Below are 14,285 nucleotides of genomic sequence, written 5' to 3' on the forward strand. Positions count from 1 at the left end.
CAAACACAATACCAAACTACTTCATCGATCTTATCTATAAATTTCGAACATACAAAAAATGTGTAATTATTGGTAATTCAAAAATGATATGACACAACACTACTGATTCACCTTCTTATGGTATTTGTTTCACTCATTTTATTGGGATTTTTGTTTTTGCTTAGCAACGTATTGAATTGAAATAAACAGGCAGTATTACTACGCTTTATTTCGTGAAGTCATTTTTTTTTAAAAAAAAAGGATTACTGGATTTAAATGCAAAAAAAAAGTGTGTTGATGCAGGATTAAAATGTAAACATTGATTTGGACATTACATGGTTTAATAAATACCCATTACATAAATTTGTAGCTGCGCAGCTCCGATTTCTGTCATGTGACAAACTAAGAAGGTCAAGCCTGCTGCGTACCTTCATTTCAGAGTGATTATGTTATGTTTCCCCAGACCCGTTTCTAAATCTCGGCATTCATTAATGTGAAGCTGACGTTGATCGGCGGTACTGCTGCTCGCCTTTCTGTTTTTACTCCAATACAGGCCGTAGGTGCCGAGATGCAGATCGGTGTGTAGCTGGAGCACATTACTGGAAACTGAGTAGCCAAGGTTTGGGGGCGGTCTCTTCACATAACGGGGGAAGTCAGCAGCGATCAACCTAGACCAGGAAAAAAAACAAAAAACCGCGGGTTGTGCTGTGATGTTTTGATCGCCTCGAAGGGGGAAATACTGCTTGAATCGGAACGTATTTAAAGTCTGGAAATATCTCCATATTATTGGCAGGGAATCATGACTTCAGCGGAGAACAACAGGCACTGGGAGGAATGCATGGAGTTTGCTGTTCAAACAGCGCGTAGAGCTGGTCAGGTACAGTCCTTTTCAGAGCTTGGTTATCTCTAGGATGCATCGAGGAACACTAAATACATATTTACCTACATTTGAGTTGTGTGTATTCCAGCGGTACTATCCCAGAGTATGTATTTAATATTATTGTAGGGTACCTTCCCCGGGATCAAAAATGCGTTGGCGTGCTTTTTGATCATTTAGAATGATGCAATGATCAGCGCAGTTTTCGAAACTTTAGCCCAAAACACCAGTCATGCGTGGCAACAATTGTTTTGTGTGGTCCATTTTGTGTACACCACTAGATATTTGTTACAAGTCATACTTAGATACTGTGTCAAAGAACGTAATTCGAAAAAAATGTGGTGTCCTGTACCATAAGGTAGCTAGCCGGTCTTGCATCTTAATAATTATATTGTGTTACAGAAACGCGAAGAGTAAAATTGATCCTGTAATAAACCGGGGGAGCTTTGTTCATACATACAGGCAATTGCAGGAGATCGTGGAAGTGAAGATGACGAGGGGTTAAAATTAATGGCTTCCGTTGTGTGTGTGTGTGTTTTTATTTCGCTATACTGCCAGAGATGAAACCCATTTGGTAAATTATTCCAGACTGAATAATTGAATCGACTGGAGTGGGGAGCACTTGTTGTGTATTAGGAGTGTGACTGGGACTGCTGATTGCCCGTGTGGTTCCGTTTCCCAGATGACAAAGCTGTGAGCTGGCTAAGCTGGGCTCGGAAATTGTGCAAGGATGCAGCACAGTGACTTTTGCTGGAGTGGGACCGCAGGGTTCCATTTCATATTGCATTTTAAACTACTGTATATTCATTTTAGACCGTGTCCCCTCTTCCCATAGCAAGTCATATGGGCATAATTAATGACCAGTGGACGGCTCAATTCGGTATTCATTCTGATAGATGCCTGTGTCCATCATATGAAACAATGAGGTCATTTCCTGACGTCTTTTCATTGTGACTTTGTGATCGGAAATGTGTATTTTAACCGTGAATTCTGTTAAATTATGCCGTGCATAACGCAATATGGCTATGTTGTAGATTTCAGGTATGATATTTTCTTTCTAGATTGCTTTCCAAATCGCTGATGAAAACTTGATCTAGTAAATCGCTGTGCTCTCGCTTTACCAACTTGTAGCCTGATCTGCTCAGATACCACAAGCTAAGTAAGGAGATATCAGGATGGAGAACCTCAGGAAAATTAGGTGGTTTTTTTTTTGGTGGTTTTGGTGGATGAGTAGATGGAGCTCTTCCTTCTGGACCAGAATGTCCTTTGGATGGAAATTTAAACGAATCTCCTGATTACGTGGTTATTAATATGAGTAAGTAACTGGGTGTTAAGTTTGGTTTCCCAGCTAAATTCCACTTTGGGCTTTTTCAATCCGGCCTACATAAAGTTCCTCATTAATCCAGCATTTTTTTGACGGTATTACTCACTTCTCCACCGATGCTGGGTAATGGGTCTCTATAGTGCTTGATGGCTGCTGTCCGGTGTCAGCCGTGCAGTCCTGGTTTAATTAAGCCTCTTTCTACGTGTATGAAACTAGTTATAAACTGAAGATTTTTTTTATTAATTAAAACTGAACGTTTTGTTTCCTCGGAGATTAAGACGTTTTTTAGGAAGACTTGATTTAGGAAAAAGTAGAGTTTTCAGTCATTCTTAAATGAGGTTTACTGTGTTTGATTTTCCGGGAGCGCTCCTACTGGAAGTGAGGCTTTAGTGACGTTCTGGTGCCTGTTCTGGTTCCAGGTGATCCGGGAGGCGGTGAAGCTTGACAAGTGCGTGACGACGAAGAGCTCGGCTGTGGACCTGGTGACCGAGACGGACCAGCAGGTGGAGGAGCTCATTATCTCCACTCTCAGGGACAGGTACCCTTCCCACAGGTAGGTGTTGCACCGCGCACGGCAGCGCACGCTCACACGCGCAGGGGAGCAGAGGAGTGTGGCAGTCCTGCGGCCACAACATGCCACGACAGCTCGTCCTTGTGTTTCTTGCATCAGTACCACAGCTGGAATTGAAGTGACACACACTGTAAAACCTCCACACCTCCCCCACAGAGTAGACTGAATGTCCAGGTAAGCTCTGCGTTATATTATGTGATTCAGAACGAGGCAGCAAATCCACTGGTGAAGTGAGGCGGCCTTACTTCAATGTAAACGAGCAGGCTTGTGAATACAGCTCCTTTAGAGATATTGCTCTCCACTTCGAGACAGTTTTGCCGACAGATACTACTTGTTGACTGTGCTTGCAGGTCACGTTGGAACACTTCTGTGGTCAGATGTGTGCTGCATAACCTGTACTTATTGGCTCGAACATCGCAGCGCAGTAGTCATTACCGTGACTAGTGAACAGGAAGGGCCGATTCGCGCCGTACTTTAACGAAGTTCACAAATTTGTGCTTAATTTGACGTTTGTCATTTTTTTCTATAACGTCAACGGATTTGTTTATTTTGTTACAGAGATTTAATAACAGGTCTGAGAAATTGGGCCTGCAGCTCCCCTTTAATACAGTGCTGCACCAATACAGCGGTGCCACTTTCAGCCCTGAGGAAGGGTTCCAGAGGGCCGGCGCTAACCAAGGCACTTACTGCCTGGGATCCATGGGGATGAGTTCCCAGGAGCCCGTTATGGCTAATATCACTACTGTTATTCTACCACAGGATAGAATTAATATAAAAAAATGGTTTTATACACATAGTTACATGTAAATCAAGCCGATACCCAGTTAGAGCTCCAGCTCTGCCACTGACTTAATGGGCGTTTTCCAGAGCAAGTTACAGTCTCACTGGTTATCCCTTCAGATGAGACACAGAAACAGAAACTCAGTCGTGGGCGTGCAGTGGCAGTCGTTGATTCGGAGCTCTCACTCTCGGGGTCACGGGATCAAAAAGAGGTGAAAAGGTGACTCGTGTTAACGTCATGATTATAAATCTGCGAGTGCATGAAGATCTCAGGCTTCCGGCTTGGCCCCTGCAGACAAGAAAACTGTTCCTAATTTAGATTCAAACTAAGTTATAGACCAACATTCGCACATATCCCAGGTGTGCAGGACTATAATTAGTCCATCCCGACTTCCCTGGGGCGCAGTGTAATTCAGGTTAATGCACCTATTGGCTAAACCGTGTCATGTGACAAGGTATTAGCGCGGGTCTGGGAAACTATTTGGGAATAGCTGCACCCTTATGATGGACATTGATATTCGCGCTGAATAAGTGGATATATGTGTGACTGAAAACAAGACACAGTATGTGGCCACCTGCAGAACAGAGCAAGATGGATAATATTGAGATAATCAGAAGTGGGTGCAAGTACAGTACAACCAGCAATCTGGTTGTACTGTAAGAACTTTATTCTAATTTAGAGCCTTTTAGACCGATCTTTCCCAAGGCATTCTACATTTATTGGAAACAAACAAAAATGTACAAAAGCAGAATAGAAATAATATAAAAAATGTGTACATTATGAAATTAAAAGCAAGAATTGGGTTAAGGCCTTTGGAAACAAGTAGGTTTTGAGGCGAGATTTAAAACCTTCAGCAGAGGGTGTGGTTTTAATGCGGTCAGGAAGAGTTTTCCGAAGTAAAAAGCTGCTGCAGAACAGCATCGGTGCCCAGACGTTTGATGGGAAACCTGGAGCCAGGGAGTAATCCCAGACACTAACACGAGTGGGGTTCACCATTGTGCCCCTAAAAAATAGCAGCAAGAGAAGTTACCCATCGGGCAAAGGAGAACTTCTAAACTGGCAGATTTAGGGGCCCAGTGTGGGGAGTGTTGTTTTGTGTAAGTCCTGCCTTTCCCAAAGGTAGACTGAAGCTCACAATATCAAACTGTTTTAGGGTATCTGACATTTATAATGAAAGCAAGCTCTCATTTTATATTTATATACTCACCCTAATGGTGCTTTTAAGATTTTTAATATTGTTAGATGTTTATTTTTTGTAAACGGTGTAGAAAAACTTAATTTTGTGCAACTGTGATAGATCCATCATGAAAGATTTATACACCCTGAACTCCTTTTTTGGGCCAACCTCTGATTGTTTGAAAATTGGGCACCTGTGGTGAACATGATTACCTAATGATGACCTGAATGAAATTGCAAAGCCAGGCTTCTTGGTTTTCTCTGCTAGAGTTTGTTGGGTCTCTGAAACGGGATTTTGTGACGTGAATAATCACCCGTGTTTCCTGGAAGCAGCCTGCGGTATCGCTCTGGTCTCGGTAACGACAGGCCAGCTGTGTCATGCTTCCTCTTCCAGGTTCATTGGTGAGGAGTCTTCTGCAGCTGGAGAGAGATGCTTCCTGACAGACAGCCCTACCTGGATCATCGACCCCATTGATGGGACCTGCAATTTTGTGCACAGGTACGTTAATCGAGAGCATCACACATGTGTCTCTTTAGTGGTGTTTCTGTGTCCCACACAATGCACTATTTAGGCGCGACTGTTCTTTATATTTTGCCCTCCTGTACGTTTCCCAGGTCAGGTCTGCAGCACAGATGTGCGATGTGCGTGTCTTTGAGCAACATGTAGGGTTTCTTCAGCGACACTTGTTGCCGAGTGCTAAAGTGTGTAAGGTATCCTCAGTAAAGGAAAGAAAAACCCTGAAAACATTTTAAACTTTGCCAGCAGTCGGTTAAGGGAAAAATACAATTGTGTAATTGTGTAAACAGTGAGTGCGTTTCCATCTACTAAAATTGCTTAATGACTCTAATTCTGTGTTCTTTTTTCAGTTTCCCAATGGTGGCAGTAAGCATTGGTTTTGCTGTGAAAAAAGAGGTATAAAATGAATTCTGTAAGTTGCTGATTTGATGGTCACCTGGAGTTAAAGCTGTGCTTTCAAGTACTGCAGAATTCCTTGATTTTCTTGGTCAGAGCTGCTCAAGTGCACATTTTGGTTATTCAGATTGGCTGTTTGCGTCACGTTTCAATACAAATGACTGAAGATGTACGTACTGTAGCAAGCCCAGTATATTCCATTGCATTGGTTCTTAGAAGATATTTGTGGGTTTGTATGCAAAGAATATGAGTATCGTGGAAATGATCCGAAAGTCTTTGTCTTAGTAAACTTGGAATAGTCAAGCCATTGGCACCTGCAGCTATAGACCACTTCAATCTGTGGATTTGAGAGGCAACTTCTGAAGGAGATGTAAACAGGGATGTTGAAAAAAGTATGATCCCACAGAAATATTTGTATATTTCTGTATCAGCTCAGTTTTGATTAGTGTTCCCTTCAGAATTATCTTAATAATACCTTTAATTTGTTTACCAGTTATTGCAATGGCCTTTTTATTTCAGAGGTAGTCTGTGTATTTGGCAATATGCATTGCCATCTTACTGGCTGGAATAACATATAGAAAATAATCATGCTATCAGGATAAATGGAAAACACTTTATGTTTAATTTTTTAGATATTTTTTTTAAAATACTGAGGGTATTTCAATACTGGAGTATACAAATAAAATATCCTCATTTTTCAAAAACAACCAGCAAAGCAAAACCTTTAGTGGAATTGTCCAGCTTGTTAAGGAGATAGCTGAGCTTCAAATGATGGGTAGAAAACCTGAACCTTTTTAACACGGGTTCCAAGACCAGAGGTTTTATGTCGGAATACAGTTAATGCTTTAATTTTCAGCTGTGATACATGAATTACAATCTGTTTTTGTGTGTTGGAATGTGGATTTGGTGTTTGGTATTTGGTGTCTTTTCCCCACCAGTCATCTGTTCTGAATTCTTTCTGCATTTGCTGTTGTCTGGTACTGTATTTCAGTGTGCTCATTTCACTTTTAAGTTATCCTGTTGCCCTCTGTTCTTGAGTGATTGTACATTTTTTCTTTGAAATCTTCATTCATAGCCATTATTTAGAATCTACACATGTGGTCTCTTCATGCATTTCATTTCTTTTACTTGTAGCTTGAATTTGGTGTCATTTACCATTGCTTCGAAGAGACCTTATACACTGCTAGGAAAGGCCATGGGGCATTTTGCAATGGCCTAAGGCTTCAGGTATCAAAGGAGAAAGGTTAGTTTAGATTTTGTTTGGAATTTTTAAAAATCAAAAGAATGAATACTAGAATAACCTGTTTTAAATGCTGTTTTAAGCTTAGAATATTTTTTTCTTCTTACTGAACTTCACTCACTGTGGCTTTTAATTGTGGTGTTTAAACAAGGTATTGAATAATAAAATTACACGTACAGGACATTTAAAAAAAACTCACAAAAAAGCATTAAGCAAAATCAGCCGGATTTCCCAGGAGAATGAGAAAATGTGCTGAATAAAATTTGTACAACTTGAGTCCTTTTTTTAAATCACAAGAGCAGTTTCAACCTCCTCCTTAAGAATTTCAGCCCTCAACTTTTAAATATGCTTCTTATTGGAGTGACAGAAAAGCATTCAAAGAAAACAGAATCAGGAGTATGTTGGATTTCCGAAGTGATTGTGGAGAGACTCAGGACAGCTCGGGGATTCCAGGCAGTGAGGTACTTTGGACAGCAGCCTGCATCACGTTGTAGCCGAGTAATGTCAGAGCCCAGGAGCTGAGCCACATGAAATGGGTCACATCAAGGAATCAGGGATCCACTTCAGGAAAACCAGCCGGCTGCTGTGAGTCGTGTTGGTGAACCTCTGGGCCAGAGGTTCGAATCCAAAGCCCCACTGTAGTAACGGAAGACACTGCTGTAGGAGGAGTCATCCTCTGGATGAGACTTTGAAACTAAGGTCCTCCTGAGTACTTGGTCATTACACATCCCACGCTCTGCTGGTAACAGGGATCTTGTCCTGGCCAGATTCCAGCTAAGCCTTGTTCAGTCTGGCCTTAAACTTGCCCTTAATTCAAACAGTGAAGTAATTTTTCACTTCTCCTCATCTGGCTGTGTAGCGAGGTTACTAGTGCCTAATGGTGGAAGCTTGTGACACAGTTGAGTGCTGTACTTCAATGGTGGACGAAGCTGACCCACTTTGTGATCTTTAGAATAAAAAAAGCACTATGAAAGGAATGATTTATTATTAATTTAATTTAAAAAAGCCTACTGTATTTATTGACATAGAGAGGCTGAAGCTGAAAGGTCTATCTTGTCTTGTAAAGTTAATGGCCTTTAGTCTCCTTGTTCAAAAGCCTTGTTAAAATGTCAGGAATATGAGCTGTTTGATCATTTCTGCCCTGATTTTGCAGTGGCGGGAGTACTCTGTCCTTCTTCAGAAAACGCAGCACTCATGTTGTATGAGGTTTTGATTTCTGTGGAAGACACCATGTATAAATATTACTCATTAAAGTACCTCTAGATTATTTTTTTAACTGATTTACTCTCAGATGTTCTCTGCCCCATTAAAGGACTTCAAACGAGCCCCTACAGTAATACAGACGCCCTCGATTCAGTTTTGTCTTGTATACATGTCACGTTCCACCAGACACTTTTCGAACATGCACGAACAAAATACACGAGTGTTTTGTGTGGCGTTGAAGTCCGAAGCTGCCTTTGACAGGGCATTCTCTTCCTTTTCACATTATGTGCATGTGTGGCACCTAACAGCACAGCGTCATTGCTGAGCCAGCACAGGCACTGGAGACAGTGTGAATGGCTCACTGTTGCTGTGTCATTTATGTGTTGCCGCACTAACACAACAACAGCTGTCTCCGCCGTCAGCAGTCCAGCGTTATTGTAGCACAACAGTGGAAGTGCTTACAGATCACTTAGTTGTAAATCTGACTCAGCTCTCACTGGCCTTCATGCAGTATGTATTCTGCTGAGGCATTTTAACAGTAACGGTATTACGTGAAAAATCAGAATATTAAATTTGCAGTTTAGAGGTTTGCGATAGTCTCTTTAGTGTTAGGAGCACTCAACTAATCTGCGCGTTGTATTTTGTTAATACTGGGAATAAAGTGGTTCATGACTAGCAAACAGCAATTTTGTGATTTCTACTTAATTTGGCTTAACTACTTAAAGAGAATCCCATAAAAAGATATACTTGTAAAGATTCTTATTTCGTGTTTGTGATCATTTTGTAGTGTTCAGTTTCTAGATAGGTCTTTTATTATAATCCAGTCGTAGAGTATATCTGGCTTAATGAAACCTCACTTTTGTAATTACTGTATTTGAATACTTCTGATGGAGATCAGAACCTGTGTGATCAAACTCAAACATAATGGTAACATGTTTGTGACCAAATTACCTAGCATAACCATTTTTACACTATCCTTATTCTTTTTTAAATAGATTTCATGGTTCCCTTTCAGTGAATACTGTTGCGAATGTTATATTATTTTGTCGTCTAGCAATGCAAAGAGCTGAATGCTGAATAGTTTGCTTTAAATTGCCAATGTGTATTCTACCCAAATTCAGAAATTGGCAAGAAACAATGGGGTTTATTTGTTTTAAACCAGGGTATATTGTTAAAAAAATAAATTCCAATTATATTCCTTGTAAACAACTGCAATCCTGTCAAGAACTTATCTCTCTCGGGGTTCTTGTGCAGGATTTTAAAGTGACATGCAAAGCTTCTGAAATGGTGAATCAGTAGGCAGAGGGCCACGTTTGTCTTATTTTTTTAATACCCGTTTTACAAGGAGTGAAGTTCATGTATCAGGCCACAATACTATACAGTAAGTTCATGTTACCTGTATCATAAGCTAGCACCCTACCTGAAGAGGGAGAACTAGATCTGAGCAGACAAAGTACTAAGAGTCTAGTGTGACTAAACAGTTTACAGTTTAAGTTTAACTGTTGCGCTGTTAGATGTTGAATGGTAATAAAATAAAAATATTTTAATTCCTTCTAGATGTATCCAAGGCCCTGATTTTAACTGAGATTGGTGCAAAAAGAGATCCCGAGACACTGAAGATTTTTTTAGGAAACATGGAGAAACTTCTTAAAGCACATGCCCACGGGTAAGAGATTCTTACTAGATATCAAAGTTTCTTATTAGGCTGTTATTTGGAGAAATGCTACCAATTTGTAAATATGCCAGGGTTTTCTGCGGTTGTTTACAGGCAAACTGGGCCAGCTGGCCAAAAAGCAGTGCCACCGGGCCAAACAAATGCATGAATGCTGACAAAATGTACACAAGAACCCATCTTGAAATACTGTTGTGTAGTAACCCACTATGACATCACCTACCAGCCAGCTGCCATGGCGGTATGTGATCTCACAGCCCCCAAGTCTCATCCCTGGGTCTGAAAAGCCCATTGATTTTCTTGAGTCTTGGTTGATTAAAAAAATCCTTTTACACACTCTTAATTCCGTTAATTAGCCAATGTGCTTTTTGGACATGGATAAAAGAAACTGTCGATACAGATAGTATATAGTCGCAGTTTTCGACAGAAAAACTCTCGCATTGGGGTTTTGGACCTTCGAGAGTGTTCTGTTAATAGTTGACATAGATTTTCCTCGCAGCTGAATCATTGGGTCGGGGACAAAGTGAAAAAAGACTGATTGCCTCAGTGAGCACCAAAACAGTGCCTCAACAGCAAAAACACAAAACAAAACACAATGGTCACTTGATGCAGACCGAAAACGGCAAATAGCCACATGTGTTAGGCATGAAGCTCTTCCCTGGGCAACATCATGGGGAGCCGTCATCTCAGATGAAGCCTGTGTATAATCACACTCGTTGTTGTGGTCGAATAACATCTTGTCCAGGATAATACTGTTGGGTTACAAAGTTAAGATCGATCGTCTGCAAGCTGGTACTGTGATCTAGCTGCTAGATAGCTGGGGAGGGTGGAGAGGTTACCGCCTGGAATGAGCTTTTACCTGTGGGGAAACCCCTCCGTACCTCATGGTTATCCATAGTTATTCAGCACAACTTCAAAACGTACATCTGCCGTGCGCTTCCATTCAGCATTTAAGAGCATGTTTTATTTCTGGTGGCATAATATGTGTGCGAGAGAAGTACCTTTCTGATTGCTCCGTATTAAAGGCAGTAGTCCAGGAGGAAGTGTTCGTGAAGTGTCGAGTGTCGTCCTCCGTTGGTCAGTGGGCATCACCCAGGGCTCTGGTTTCTCTGCTTTCTCCTGCAGTATTCGTGTGATTGGCAGTGCCACCCTGGCTCTGTGCCAGGTGGCGACAGGCGCAGCGGACGCCTACTACCAGTTCGGGCTTCACTGCTGGGACATCGCGGCGGCGGCTGTCATCATCAGGGAGGCCGGTGGCGTTGTGATGGACACCTCAGGTGGGCAATGTGTGCAGTCCAGGGTCGCTGCTGGATACGGGCCATCACCCGGCCAGTGATGCCCGCCGTGACGACAACAAACGGGGCAGGCCCTGCCCTCCAGCAGACACTGGATGTCCAGGAGGCTTTATTTTGTGCCTTTTGGGGACACGACAACAGAAAAAAAACAATAAAAAATCTAGCACTAGCACTGTGCACACCCTTTAAATACCATGCAAAAACCCTAATGACCCCCTTCCGAGAATGTGTAGAAACACCCTTCGCCTCTAATCGGTCAGCAGATCATCACCTGCTGAGAGACTGTGGACAAAGATTGAAGGCCCTGTGGCAGTCTCTAGTGGCAGGTAGCTGGAATTACAGCCCCTTCTTTAATCAGACTGGCACTGTAATGCGCCTGGAAAACTGTTACGAATGTGGTTTTAATTATTGTTCAGTAAAATGATTTGCACTCAGTGGGACACAAAGATTTGAGTGACTATGAAGATGCGACAGCGCCATTATTCTTAAGCTCAGGGTTGTCCTGCTCTTGGCTTTGACACAAATTATGACCCAGCACAGTTCTGCTTTCAGTAGTTTATCAAAAGGGAACAGTACACTGTTCTTAGGCTGCATCAGAGTGAGCTAATATACCTCTGCAGTCCCTGGGCAGGATACAACCAACAAGACACACATCTAAAAAACATATGAAGACATATTGTTTGTGAAATAGAGAATAGGTATTACATAAACATATCAAAGGTTGCAAGAGTTATATTAGAAGACTATCACTTGTCAAGATAAATGGCAGAAATGACTAACTACATGTCATTTAAGTTAAAACCTAAGTATAGTGAGGCTAACAGTGGAAAAGCTGCCATTATCTGTGATGAACAACTGGTACCAGTTGGTGGATGTGACGTCAGGGCTTGCATTGTGCCGCTGGACAAAGCGCTGCTGTTGCTGGAGCTCAGTGGCTGGAACCAGCAGCTGAGCTCAGAGCAAACATCTCTGACCAGGAGCGAACCTGAAAGATTCATTTTCTAAATCCATAACGTTTCCGTCCCCCTTTAACCATGTGATATCGACAGCTGTTGAACGCGTCACCCTTAGCGCTGGGTCTGGTATGTGAACATTTCTGAATGTAGAAAGCTCAGGTAGATATATTGTTACAAATAGGGGGGCTATGATGGAGAGAATTATCAGGAAGAGGCAGAGTGGATTAATCAATAAGTAGATAAAATAACCTTAAGATAATAGATCACTTTATTGGCCATATACAAGAGGAATTTGTCTTTTCGCATACCCCAGCTTGCTCTCCGTGAGACACACAAGACAGGGAGAGAAGGTTTGGGGTCAGAGCGCAGGGTCAGCCGTTTATACAGCACCCCTGGAGCAGCTGGGGTGAAGGGCCTTGCTCAGGGGCCCGAGGGGGTAGGATTCCTCTGCTGGCTGCGGGATACGAACCGGCAACCTTCCAGCCACAGGAACAGATCCTGAGCCACAGAGCCACCGCTCCTCCCCTGAATTGTAAAGTTGAAGTCAAGAATATACCCAAGCGGTTGGTATAATTGGAGGCACTTGAGTTCTTTGTTCTTTGGCACAGCTTTGGTGAAAAGAGTAATAAATCAGACACACTGGGTTCAACAGATAATTCTTGGTAATGGCAGTGAGGCTCTGAACAACACACAACATAAGATTATAACATACATGTCGTGTCCAGGATGCACCCTGCCTGAGATAAGCTCCGGCTGCCCCATGACCCTGCCTGGGAAGAAGCAGTTGGAAGACTGGCTGGGTGGCGTGGGAATGCCTTCTGAACTATTCTCTTTTTCCCAGGGGGGCCACTGGACCTCATGTCCCGCAGAGTGATTGCTGCAGGAACACCAGAGATGGCCGATTACATCGTCCAGCAGCTTCATTCAATAAGCTACGAGCGAGATGATCACGATACAGACTGCATTTCCACCAGCTGCTGACTCCAGGCCTGAGCGCTGATGGAGAGGTCAGGTCTCCTTCATCAGCATCAGCATTGCTGTCTTAATTATTTTCACTCATTTATTAAAAATGGTCTGTAGATCCTAATAGAGCCCTACAAGACATAGGTAGAATATTGCTGTGCAGATCTTATGTAGTTGTACTACTTCCCTGGAGATGAGAGGCTAGAAATGTGGTATCATTTTATAAGAGGACAGAAGACTGCATCGCTGTCTGTGCAATGATGACAGCCCTTGATCTTTGCACTCCTGTCCAATAACTTTACTTTCTGCTCATCCTTTACCGTACAGGTTATTTCACAAACTCTGCTTCTTTAATGTTTATTCACAAAGTAGCAGTGTTTTTTTTATTAATTATGCAGATAAATGTTTCACGAAGAACAAAAATGAATAGTGTCCCGGTAGTGTTGCATTTGGAACAACAGTTTTTTTAAATGTTCTCTGGAGGTCTCACTGTAACCACGTTTTCTATTTTATATTGTACTGTAGAAAGATGAGTAAAGGTTTGGTATTTATAACAGATGGGATGTTTGTCCTTCAAAATGTGCATTTTCGTGCTGATCTGTTTACTGTGGATTTGATGTTATTATATAGCCGGTGCGAAACACCAGAATTGTTTTAGTGTGAATTAAAACGCGCAGGATAAAAAAGAAAAAAAGATCAATGCGAACCTTATTACTTCAGTTAGATCTTTTCTTTGTAACTTTGGTTATTTCAAGTCTGCTTGCAGGCTGAGGGTAGCATACCTTTCTAAATATTTTAGAACAGACCTTTTTAACTGGTTTATGATAGCAGTGGAGCACTGAGAATCTGGTGATATGTGTGTGTTACACTGGTCATGTAGCAGTTAAACCTTTCTAATCCTACTTTGATATCACAATCTTGCCATACTGCTTTACATGTTCCTGTGTATCTCAGAAAGCACAAAGTTGTGCCTTAATAAACACTTCTTTAACTCTCTTCAGATTTGCTGTTTTGTACTTCAAAATAAAATCCTCGGATAAAGTTTTTTTTTTTGCTATATTGATATGCAGCCTGGGAAGTACAAGAAACAAGAAAACTGTGACTTCATATCGAGATAAAAATAAATTTGGAGGAATAGGGATTAAAACAAAAATACTTTAATTTGTTCAACAGTATGAACGAACATTTTAAATAACCGTATTGGTGTTGTTGAATAAAACTCCAGAAAGAAGCTGTGAAGGGTTGGTCTCCCTTTACAAAAGCACCACCAATGACACGAGTTTACTGTAGTCAACAATGCTCAAATAGTACCACCGCTGATCTTCTGATGGAACT

At 41.7% G+C, this 14,285-nt stretch overlaps 1 protein-coding gene across 2 annotated transcripts; it reads left to right on the forward strand.

The window, feature by feature from the left end:
- The first annotated feature begins 408 nt into the window (after positions 1-408).
- Positions 409-13,946, forward strand: impa2 (inositol monophosphatase 2). 2 transcript variants are annotated; one of them, XM_015353713.2, is made up of 9 exons: positions 409-494; positions 773-856; positions 2,600-2,733; positions 5,103-5,207; positions 5,576-5,621; positions 6,756-6,864; positions 9,622-9,730; positions 10,862-11,013; positions 12,829-13,946. In XM_015353713.2, the coding sequence occupies exons 2-9, from the start codon at positions 779-781 to the stop codon at positions 12,966-12,968; spliced, it is 873 nt and encodes a 290-aa protein (XP_015209199.1). In that variant the 5' UTR covers positions 409-494; positions 773-778; the 3' UTR covers positions 12,969-13,946. The 2 variants fall into 2 exon arrangements, with proteins under 2 accessions (XP_015209199.1, XP_006634016.1); XM_006633953.3 differs by having other exon boundaries at positions 464-557.
- Positions 13,947-14,285: the final 339 nt, after the last annotated feature.

This window comes from Lepisosteus oculatus, chromosome 6 (assembly GCF_040954835.1).
Source record: "Lepisosteus oculatus isolate fLepOcu1 chromosome 6, fLepOcu1.hap2, whole genome shotgun sequence".
Classification (NCBI taxonomy): Eukaryota; Metazoa; Chordata; class Actinopteri; order Semionotiformes; family Lepisosteidae; genus Lepisosteus; species Lepisosteus oculatus.

What these genes read in the sequence shown, in the direction of transcription:
- impa2 (XM_015353713.2), top strand. Translation starts at nt 779, where the DNA reads ATGACTTCAGCGGAGAACAACAGGCACTGGGAGGAATGCATGGAGTTT. An exon ending in CAGCGCGTAGAGCTGGTCAG is followed by an intron (nt 857 to 2,599) that starts GTACAGTCCTTT and finishes TTCTGGTTCCAG; the next exon opens with GTGATCCGGGAGGCGGTGAA. An exon ending in GACAGGTACCCTTCCCACAG is followed by an intron (nt 2,734 to 5,102) that starts GTAGGTGTTGCA and finishes TTCCTCTTCCAG; the next exon opens with GTTCATTGGTGAGGAGTCTT.